This window comes from Ylistrum balloti, unplaced genomic scaffold, assembly GCF_031769215.1.
Source record: "Ylistrum balloti isolate Yb309-2 unplaced genomic scaffold, AGI_CSIRO_Ybal_v1 Utg370918, whole genome shotgun sequence".
NCBI classification, from domain to species: domain Eukaryota; kingdom Metazoa; phylum Mollusca; class Bivalvia; order Pectinida; family Pectinidae; genus Ylistrum; species Ylistrum balloti.
In genome coordinates, this window is record NW_026782520.1 from 111263 (window position 1) to 123600 (window position 12338).

The window sequence follows — 12338 nt, forward strand, 5'->3', positions numbered from 1 at the left end:
AAAAATGCACTTTTCTAAAGCATAGTAGTTATAATCAGATAAGATAATATATATATATATGTATAAGGCTTTCGTATTTACTGTTTTTCCATAAATTGTTTTGCAGATTATTGGCAGACAAATTGCAACTATTTGTGTAATATTTCATTTTCGTTATATAAATAGTGTAAAAACGATTGTTATGTCTTAATTTCAAATTCTCAAAACTATGAAAACAACAAATCATTTCTGCCAACTTCAGAATCTTTCCCGTCGGATTGTGACTCGTCAGCCTCACGAGAGTTGTTTCATTCAAAATCTCTATCAGTCATATTATACAGAATTTACCTGTGTGTCTATCACCACAAAAGTCAAAAGTCCAATACCTTCACAATAATAAAAAAAAAACCTACAAATTTTTCACCTACAGTTTGAAGCAAATTAAAGTTTGTTGTCTAGTGCCCTGGCGTGCATATCGAGAGTGAACTCCGAGTGCGCTAGTGTGCATACTGGAGTGCACTAGCTTGTGCACTGAAGTTAACATCATAGTGCACCAAAGTTCACAAGTTTTTATACGACAAGCAGAATTCGGAATATATCTTGTTCAAAGCAGTATAATGTATATTATTACAGTACATGCATTTCATGTCAGGGACTGTAAGTCTACGGATAAAATGTATTTTCCTGAGCTTGCTTTATTGAAATATACTTTTCTTATAATTCATATTGAACAAATCTGGGTTACAAAAAGGAAAAAACAACCAAAAGAAAGAAAGAAAGAATGGTTGTATAGCTGTTTGCTTACTGCTACATTTAATTACCCCATCCAGAAACGGAAGTGCAATTTTTAAACAAGGTTTTATAAATACATTCAATAGCAGGCCATCCCTTTATGCTACAGTCATAATTTCATCATCGTGTCTCTCTTGGTTATTGCGAAAATAATATTTGAAGATTTTGACATAATTGAATACTGTGGCCTTGGAAATGGGTCAAGGTCATTTATATTACCAAACTTGAAAGCCAATGACCAGAGCTTCTTTATATAAGTTATCATATCAAGGCTCTATACCATGTTGAACTTTAGAAGAAGTTTTTCAAAGTTTTTACCCAAATTCACAATTTCTAACTTTGACTCCTACCCAGAACCGGAAGTTCAGAAAAAGTTGGGTTAATTCATTCATTAGAAATTTGTCACAGCATGCTACCTACAAAATTGCATTACCTTGCGCCTCAAGATTATTGCGAAAATAGTTTTTTTTAAAGATTTTGACATAATTGAAATCTGTGACCTTGAAAGTTGGCCAAGGTCATTTATATTATCAAACTTAATAGCCAATAACCAGAGCCTCCTAAGACTCATCACGTGTCTCTTGAAAATTGAGAAAATGCTATTTGAAGATTTTAACATAATTGACCTCTGTTACCTAAAATTTTGGTCAAGGTCATTTATAGTAACAAACTTGCACTAGACAATGTCCTCAACATCTCAAATATAAAATATCTTGCCTCTAGGCCTTGTAGAATTTGAGAAGAAGTTTGTAATAGTCTATCTCAGAAAATTTCTAATTTAAACTTTGATCCCTACCGAAAACTGGAAGTTGACATTTTATATACCTACATCTTCAGATATGTATCTACAAAGAAGTAATTAGACAATAGACCTATATCTCACTGATTAAGAGATTTGGACTCCACAAATTTTGGAAGAAAAATAAAAAGAATAATAACACAACAAAAGGGATAGGACTTTTCATCAGATGGTGAAAAGACTTAATTATACTTAAGTGTTGTGATAAATTCATTTTTTGAAAATGATTTTCACTGTGTTATTCCTATAAGGCATGAAGTTTTCATCCTGTACATAAAGACATACAACATTTATATAAACATTTAATTAAGTATTAGATGTTCCTGATTATTATTAAAATATTGATTTAGTTAAGTTTTAGTTTTTAAATTGGATATTTGACTTTGTCATCAATTAATTTTAATCAATATTGGAAACAACAAACAGTAGTATCTCCTGTAATTCTAGAACTAGTAAAAGTATTGAGAGTAGTCGACCAGGCTTAATTACAAAATAAAAAGAGAACACAATTTTCAATATCATTCGTAAAAAAGTTTATTTTCTCTCTGATATGAAACATGAAAATGAACCAAGTTTGCAACTTCTCAAAACAACATTCAAACAAACACTTGAAATATCTAGAAATCATCAGAGTTTTTTTTGATCAATCTGTCACTCAATGGCTGGCAAGACACCACATTTCCACGGTAACATAAATATATATATTTATCTATAGCAAAGTATCTTACAAATCAACATGGCAACATAAAATGAATTGCATTCAAACCAAGATGAATCACATCCAGCGTTGGACACCAATTTTTCTACAAACTATCAATTAACAGAGGCAGTGTTCGCGGGTAGTTATTTTCCTAGATCTATCAGGCCGGTAAATTCCACACAAGGCTACTGATACACGAGTCATTCTTCAATACTAAGTAAATACCAGATCATACTTGAAATCATTGAAAAGTGGTCGTCCACTCAAACAGATTCAATCGACCGGAACGTTTCAAATAAAACAATTCAATGGTAGATTAGTAGAGATTTGAAATGTTTGAAACAAGAGGGGTCTTTGTACATTACCATAATACTGCTTGGAATAAAACTCTATATCACTACAGGTCAGTATACAATTACCTTCCTCTATCTGGCAGCCTACATGTTAAACAGCATTTTGATTAAAATGATCTATTTCAAAAAACTTGCATTAAACACTGAAATCTTTAAAACTATCATGTATTCCGATCGGGGAACCTGAAATGATCAAATAAGTCCAGTAAACTCTACAAGCTAAGCAATGTTATGATTTTCAAGTAAGCACTAAGCAAATGCAGTCACAACCAGAATTTAACACAGATAATTGTCCTGTGTAGTCACATCCACACTCACCTAAGTGTCACTCGTCTGGTGTTCCAATCACATGAAATAGATGGTCATCACAAACAAGGTGGATTTCTAATCATGGCCTGAGATAACATGGACATTTCAAATAAACTCTAATTCAAATATGTTCTAGATGATGACACTGAACTGATACAGACAGGTTTTTTTAATGTTAAAGCTGGGTTTTCAGAAAACCTTTAAATGTTGTAAAGTAATCGATGATTTAGATAAGATAAATCCACAAATTAACATTCAAAAAACAAACATGATCAAAACAGAATTATCACTTTTCTGATGATATTATATTTCAAATAATTCACAGAGAAAATGAGCTATTAAACTTTTGCCCTTATTATATTACATTTTCCAACAGTTTGATGACAATCCTACAATTTTAAGAATTTCTGTTTAGTGTAATGGTTACCCAAACATAGCTTTGCTTCAAAGTTGAGAGACTTGATTAAGGGGAGATAATCCAAGGAAGAAGCTACCCTGTGAATGGCTGAGGATAAATTCTCACAAAAAATTTACAGATAAAAAATGTCTTCTTTACAAAACAAACAAAGATTTCTTTTATGCTGTGAAATCGTTTATGAAATTCTTCAAAACTCTTAACACAAAAAATGGAATTAAAATGACACGGTGATAAAACTTACGTATAAAACGAAATGCATGCTTACACATATTAATATTCACAGTCAGTGAAAGGTTATAAATGAGAGTTAAGATATGTGGTTTTATGAAAATGTTTTCATCTGTAACATGTGTAAGTACAAAAAGAAATTAATTTGGCACCAAAGGCATAGCAAAATGGTCATCCTAACAAAATATACATCGGACTCTTTTACAAGTATTCCATGGCAGTTCCCTGCATATTCAGTCAAAATGCGATATCTCTGTTTCGACAATTTATTACAGATGGAAATAATAATTGTACAATACTTTTATTTTTTTCAGATGAAGAGGCGCAAAAAATGTTAATATGATAGGTTGGGACCCTAAAATTTTACGAGATCACACTATTTCAGGTTTTCTATTTTGGTTAATAAGTAATAACACTTGATAGTCTTTATTTCCATTTCTAAAATCTTTCACATCACATTAAGATTTGTTGATCAACTGCTGATAATTATCTTGTTAAATAGCAATGCATACACACTTCAGGACCTGATGATATTCCCAAGAAAAAACTTTTTTTTTTTTTTAATCTCTAGATTAAAATCAAAATCTTATTTCATACTACTGTTCATTCACTCACAATGTTTTGATAAATGAAAATCTGGAGAATGCATTTAATTTTTTTAAATATGATTTTTCACTGATTTCATCTACACTCCTCTGTGTTAGTGGCAAGATCTTCAATTGTATTTCAAGGAAGGAAAAAAGAGAAGAAAACAAAAATAAAATATAAAAAGTAAAACCATGGCCTTGTAATTTGTACAGAATTGTATGATAATAACAACCAGTTTAAAGCATGGTATAGGTATGGCGACAAGCAATAAAAACTGATGTTTTATTTGCATTCAGTAACACTATTTCTCCATTGATCAGCTCAAAGAATTTTCACTTACATAAAACTGGGTTCATTGACCAATGAATGCTCATTAATGAATGCATAGTCAAACTAATACTTTACTCTTAAGATACTCAGTCCAACTCTGACTTTCATCCCAGAACTTATCATTTTTGCTATCCCTTAATATATATACACATATATACAAAATCATAAATATCTTGGTTTATATATATTTGTCTTGTTTGTCTCTCACACACAAAAGGATATATATAACTCACAATCGACTTTCATGACACATACACTCTCCTCATTAACATGCATACATGTTTAACTTCCCAAATCAACCTAAACAAGATTTAATTGCAAATTAGTCTCTTTGCAAAACAAAAACATCATTACAACGACAAATATATTGGAAGGGAGATAACTCTCATTCGCAAGGGAGATAAATCTCACAGAAAAGGCATACAGATTTACTGTATTTGGCAACTGAAAGTGACAAGGATTTCGTTGAGAGTGATATTAGCATTGGACAGTTTTATGTGTTTAAGTGATTGTCCCTGTTGGTACAAACTCTACTCTGTGCTGGTAAGCTCTCACAGCATATTTTTTTTCTTTAATATAGAACTTACTTTTTAAGAAAATTTTGTGTAAAAACATCAGCAAAATGCTGAATTAACAAAAAAATCCCAATCGGTAAATATATTCATAGCAAGACTTAAAGACTGCAGTTTGTCTCGATTTGAGATATTGCCAAACTCCAATCAGGAGAGAAACTTGAAAGAAGTATTCGTCTATTTTGTTTCTCTTTCTGTAAAACATGTCTATCATTTCACAACAAGCACCACCTTCATCGTCGCTAGTTTTTGTAGCCTTAACTCAGGGTCTCGTAGTTGAGATTTGAAAATGTTCAAACGTCAATTTCTACATATCATATTTGTGACCTCTGTTAATCTCAAAAAGGTACATTGAACATAATTAAATAAACATGGCTCCTCTCGAGGACGACAGATTAAGATTCGGTATCAGTAATTATCCAGTTTCCTGTCACCACATGGGGCTCCAAAAGGATAATTATCACACGAAATACCAAATTACCCGATGCAGTCAATCACATGATACAAAATGGACACCGATGTATTTTCAACAATGGCTCTATAAAAAGTACCCTTGCATAGCCTCTCACATTACTTCCAAAAGGGGCTCCAATGGGAGATGTGCTACTGGTCATACCAGGTATCCCTTCAATTCAGCTTACATATTTTTAACAAGGGCTGTGCTTGAAGTCATTGGTCAATCCCTTGATGGCCTCTTTCATATCTATCACAAGGAATAACAAACATATCTATAGATCTTTTTTCTTGATTTCACACAAACTATCCCTCAGATGCTGAAAACCAGTCTCTCACAAGGGACGCCAAAGGGAAAATTATCACTGCTATACCAGGTCTCCTCTCATATCGTCTACTGGTATGTGATTGCGTTGGGCCATGCTGCCCCCTTCACTGGGCCCCTCATATGTGGGGTTGCTTATCACATTTGGATTCACGTATCTCCCCCCTGTTGAACCTGTAATAAAAAAAAGACAGAAATCAATGCCATTTTATAATATTTCTCTACATTTTCAACAGCTGATTACAACCAGTTGTCCATCACTTGATCTGCTGTATCTATTATAGTAATATTGTTGAGGGACTTAATTTTAGTAAAATTAAATCCGCATTTCACATTTCTTCAACGAATAAAAAATCTCAAAAATATTGGTAATACCTTTGTACACAGACACCAGTTCATATAGATAAGTGCTTACTGTAATACCCATGGACTTGCCCAGCCCTTGACAAATGCGGAAAAATATTAGCGAATTAAACAGATTTAGAGTATAACGGAAACTTTAGTGTGGCGCATCACTTACAGGGCGACATAACTGCTGTTACAGAAGTCCATAATGTACAGGCAGTTATACACAGTAAACAGAATTATATTCCTGACTTCTTCAGAATCACTAATTTCCCTGTTATGTCCCACATGTACAGTCAAGAGTCACAACAACACCAAGGGACAAGCCATGCAGCAGGCACATTACTGATAAACCACAGCAAAAATGTGCTGTTTCACAAGTACCTCACATATCTTTCAATGCACATAAAAATGAATTGCCACAAAAACTGACAACGCTTTATTGTGTGGTCACGACGAGAACAATTTGTATCACAAGGGGCCCAGTTCTTGTCTATTCCTACCTGGGGCTGGAGCATATCTAGGTTGTGGTGTATCATCATATAGAGGAGGGGGAAGGTCGTCCACATCATAATTCCTGGCAGGAAGGGGTGGAATTGGGGAGTGACCGTAGTTATTGGCCACGCCCTTACTCGACGATCGGACGGGTGGGGGAGGGGGAGGGGTCGTCCCCAGCCCATTACGACTTGATGATCGACTTGAACGTTGGTCGGAGAAGTCTGTCACACTCTGTAAAGCGGAAAAGCAAAGAGGGGTCAGAAAAGCAGAGGATGATAGTCACACATATCAACAGCAAACATCTAACAGTCTCAAATTCTACACAGATGTTAAATTTAATTTCAACTAAGGCCAAGGACACAGATTTATGCTTTGCTCAAACCTGAGGTAGAAAATGAAACGTTTTAAAAAAGTGTTGACAGGGTTTTCCATAAGAGCCTGTCGCCGGCCAATTTGACGGCTACTTTGATCATTTGGCCGCCTACACCAATCCAGTTCCGTAATAATGTTCCGTACACGACTACACGTACACGGCAGGCCAGCCTCCTACTTTCACTACACAGCCTACTACTAACAAAATTATGGAAAACCCTGTGTTGAGGAGACACTTTGAGATGAATTGTAGCAGTACATTGTGTGTATTTGGTCTTCTGAAATCTTTCAGAAAATATAGCAATGATTAATTTAATACTTCTTCATAATAAATATTGTGTCATCTGAAATACGGATAATAAATTTTTTTTTTTGGTAATTATTTTGAGATAAATAAGAATGTGAACATGGTATTTTCACATTTAAAGAAACAAACTACCAGCCATGATAGATACCATAGTTGTCCTATTCAGCCTTGAAAAAGAATTACAACAGAAGCGAGATGAAGGCAGCAAAACTCAAACCACACAAAAGGCAGAGATTCACTCGGTACATGTAACAGGAAAGCTGGGTTCTTGTATAAAAACAGGGTAGGTACTTTTGGTTGAAAATGACCGACTTATTTGGACGAGGTACTAAATTACCTGTGTCCTGATCAGATATAACAGTATATCTGGGCACTAAGGATTGTAGTTGTAGTACCGTTTCTGGAACACATCGCACACTAGCTATATTTTTTGAACACATCTTTTTGTACATAATTCATACAGATTGTTCCTTTTCTAGGTCAGAATTGCGCACTTCAAGTTAGAGAATGTTTAATATGTATTTTTTGTGTTATTTTTCAAAAATTTACTTTAAAGGATAATTTCAATGTATCTGTTGGAAAGTGTTCCTAGCCTTTGATAATGACAATTAAATCCTGTGGCTTTTAATTACACAACTTTTCGTCAACATCACAATTAGACAAATCATACTGTTAATTAAAACACTGCAACGTTATACAAAAATCATATTCAAACACACAAGTTCTTGCACACAGCTGTCTGAGCACTCTTGAACAAAAAAAAAAAAAACAAAAAAAATTTCTCTCAAGTATAGATAAATTTTCTCACACACTGTCCACGGTAAGGACAATGGGTGAATCATGACATACCTTGGGTCTCGTTTCTGGCCTGCCGTTGTAATCGTGGAAATGAGTCGGAGAATTGCCGTTTTGCAGTGGATTCATATATTCACTGTCAAATGTGCCCTTGCTTCTACTCCGATATGGATCTACAAGTAAATATGACATCAAATATCAGTGACCTTTAAATTTGTACATAACATGGATGTAACTACTAAACTTGATAATTGTGACCTCAAGTTAAACTTTACAAAATAAGCATTCAGTTACACAGACAAGTGTTCTGTAAATAGTTTCATGGACTTAAATGAATGCTAAGGATTAGCTAATTTGGTGTCATTTTGTGACAGCTCAAAGATAAGGTTAATTTTCTAAAAGAAGACACTTAAAGGTCAACAGCATAAAGAAAGCTACATACAACATCAGATTTAGGGTAGGCTCATAGAGAATGTTGTGAAAATTGTTTTTATTGTTTTTACATAGTTATACCTCAGTAAAGCTTGTATTAGTTTTTGTGTTTCCTGCATGTACATGACTTTGGACTGTATAACCTATATATAACCCTATATAAGCTGGTCTTGTCATCCCAAATAGGTTACTTAACGTATAATTGTCGACCCCTACACAACCCTGAAAGGTCTGGTCTCGTCATCCCAAATAGGTCACATAAAGTATAATTGTCGACCCCTACACAACCCTGAAAGGTCTGGTCTTGGCATCCCAAATAGGTCACCTAGAGTATAACTGTCGACCCTACACAACCCTGAAAGGTCTGGTCTCGTTATCCCAAATAGGTTTCAAAGCACATTTTCGTGTGATGGAATGATATGAAATCTTTTGTACCTGTCTGAAACTTTTACCCGTCTGAAACTTCTACCTGTCTGAGACTTCTACCTGTCTGAGACGTCTACCTGTCTGAAACTTCTACCTGTCTGAAACTCCTACCTGCCTGAAACTTTTACCTGTCTGAGACTTCTATCTGTCTGAAACTCCTTATCTATAATCTTACCTTCATACTGCCACTGAGCAGCCTGTCGCTCATCGTCTAAATATGGTCGTGTGTCGGTCAGGAAGGATTTATGAGTATTTCCTAGATTCGGGGAGTCCATTTTGTTTGGAGTGTAAGATCTACTGCTGTATCCAGGAGGAGGTAGGAAAACTCGCTTAATGTCTTCATCCTGTCAATACAAAGACAAATTTCTTACCCAGATGTACAACGCTTTCAAATGATATATATTAAACAAGTTATCATCTAATTGTGACATACATGTAATAATTCCACTTTTAATCTGGTGAATTATCTCCCTTTATCAGATAGCTTTCTCTTTCAGAATGAATCACTTTCTTCTGATACAATAATCTTGCTGTCTCATACAGGTTTACCTTTCCATTATTTTACAACATTTAAGGACTAGTCAAACGGTTTTTACTCCGATTTCATAGATCAACTTCTTTTAGTTCTAATTACTTAAGATATACACAGTAAGGTGTAGTACAAACAGTTACACTGTGTAACACTGACAACAGCGTTTATTTAACTGACAACACAATTATTGGACAATATGTGTATTTGTATGTATATATCTCATAGTGCAAGCATTCCTAACACCGAGGACATTCATTTCATAAAGTTTAGAGTGTAGTTCTGCACCATTGTCAGGGGGACACAGACAACAGTATTGTCATAGCTTTACTACAACAAATTGATAACTATTGGTATAAACCCTGTAAAATCCCATTTCCAAACTTCTTTTTTTTAAATTCTTAACCTGTGCAAAGACAAATAATTCTCAGTCGGACAGATTGATTAATGAAATAGCAAGGATCATTCTAAATGAATTCCACTGCAGTCTCAAGGTAAAAATCTCTTCACGTACAGTGTAAGGAATTATCAAATTTTCGTTTTTGTTTTCAGACAATCTGGTTTTTGAGTTTCTTCAACTGGGAAATATCTTTTAAGCAGAATGTATTGTTCTTTTAGAAATGGCCAGACCAGAGATAGGTGCAATATGCATGTATATCAAGTGCCTAGGTTAAATACCACCGGTCTCGCATCAAACAATTCAATCTGCTGTAACGATATCACAGGGAAAGTTCATCTTAAAATGTTTTAATGTTCAAAACAAGGTTCATTTCAAAATTCAACTAAAAAAGTTCCCCTAAACCAGATAAACTCAAAATTGCTATTACAAAGCTGGTTTCAAATTAAATTTATCAGAAAGACACCCTCAAAGATCATGAGAAATCTATAAGACATCAAATTTAAGTTGAAGATTTATGTAAAGCTATGGAGGTAGTGAATAGTTGCTGTTCACAGTGGGACCTTGTTAGTCTGGACTCCGTCTCATCCAAATCTCGTTTCCTAAACACTGCTGTTCTGGAATTGAGTCAAGTTTTTGTCAGGAATTTCTATTTCTCAAATCAGAATAAATACAATGTATGAATTTTTCAAGGAACCATGTTGTCCTGATAAACAAAGTCCCACTGTTGTGTTCCCTTGCGACCATGCTGGTGAGAAACATGCCAGGAAGTATTACCCCTGAGGAATCCATGGACAGACAACTACATTTGCCGCGGGAAACGGTCCTGACCTTCACCTGTACACAGTTACAGGTGCACTGACTACTGTGCATGCTTTTCCTGTCATGCTGTTAGGGAAAGAAACAAAGTTCACAGAGGTCAACATGCAAAACAATTCAACAAGGACATGCAAATTAAAATGTTTGTCATGCATAGCAGAATCAGACATATTAAGGGATGGTGTTGATAATGGGACAGGGTCAGTCCATGGAAACTTAAAATATAATTTCCAACATTGCACATGGTTAGTCATTTTTTTCTAAATGTAATGTCTTTCAAATTTTTTTTATTTTATTTAAATGAATGTTTTCAATATTTTCTCAAAAATTATTTTCAAAATAATGAGGACCTTGCTATACAAAAGCATAACTAGATTCAATGCCAGGGTAAAATCTATTGAATTGTGCACATTCCGTACAGCAGGTCTCATATTTGATCGAAACAGCCATGTTATTGCGTAATTTTCTTAGACATTTGGGAAACCTTGGTAATGTCAAAACGAGGCAAAGGAATTTCCCAAATCGATAAAAGTTTATTTTTAAAACATTTGTTTAAACTTTACTGATAGGAGCATTTTTACATCTGTTTATCAGTACAATGACAAATCTTTTTGTACACCGCATGCACAGTCCAGGTAAAATTATTCAACACCAAAAAAGATAACCTTGGCAACATTGATAATGCCTTAGCTGAAAAAATAATTCTACTTTTTGATATTCCATTAACATATTAAGTCTTTCTCGCCACCGAGATGCATGCCGATCATACATTAAATACTGAATTAAATCAATGTTAAACCAGAACTTATTGATAGAAAATGTATCCTTTTAGTACAAGAGATCATATCAGAATGATGGACCCTGGTTCTGCTAGACATGACCAAGCTTAACAAACAAAAGAATCAAATAATGAAAATGTAAACAAATTTCAATAAAAAACAACAGTAAAAATATCAAAATGTGACACCTCTAAATTTAAAAAGTTGAACTTTAAGCTTTTTATGTCGAAAGCATGTCAGTGTATGTGAGAATTAGGAAAATTTGGTGTGATACCTAGAAAATGAAATTAAAAATTTAACACATATCTGACATATATACGATACATGTATGTGCACATGGTGATTAACTACACAAAAAAAACCTTCCTGAATAGTATAAGGACATCGCACTGATACCTATATCCCCTTGATGGTAGATCTTATACAGGGTAAAATACAATGAAATAATATCGAGGAAACATCAGTTTATTCAAAGTTTGCTACCCAGATTTAAAGTTATACTTGTTGTAAAACTTAATGGATACCAATTCAAACCTAATGAGTTTGATGCTAATCAAGGGCTCAACTTAATGTTATTTCAGAAGAGTTTCACATTACAACAACACAACCCTGGTAAGCTTTGAGTGCTTCAAAATTAAAGAAACAAAACTGAACACTTTTTAAAATAAATAACATTGAAACTCATAAACATCTGATTAAGCATGGGAAATACAACTGCTGGTGAGATTTATGTACCGTGTCGTCTTGATTACTTGGTCCTGGCATTTCTACGAGTGGTTGTAGCCAAACTGGC

The 12338-nt window shown here is 34.2% G+C and overlaps 1 protein-coding gene across 4 annotated transcripts in view; it reads right to left on the reverse strand.

Moving 5' to 3' along the window:
• Positions 1-2079: 2079 nt before the first annotated feature.
• The window catches only part of LOC132559469 (nephrin-like), a 75476-nt gene continuing 65217 nt past the window's right edge, over positions 2080-12338 (reverse strand). For 2 of the 4 annotated variants that reach the window (XM_060224089.1, XM_060224088.1), the window contains 4 exons: positions 9197-9365; positions 8218-8336; positions 6695-6920; positions 2080-6020 (listed from right to left, as the gene is read on the reverse strand). In XM_060224089.1, the coding sequence (XP_060080072.1) occupies positions 5890-6020; positions 6695-6920; positions 8218-8336; positions 9197-9365 (645 nt within the window). In that variant the 3' untranslated portion in view covers positions 2080-5889. Of the gene's footprint in view, positions 6021-6694; positions 6921-7705; positions 7769-8217; positions 8337-9196; positions 9366-12338 lie in introns of those variants that run through there. The other 2 variants (XM_060224090.1, XM_060224091.1) reach the window with 2 other exon arrangements.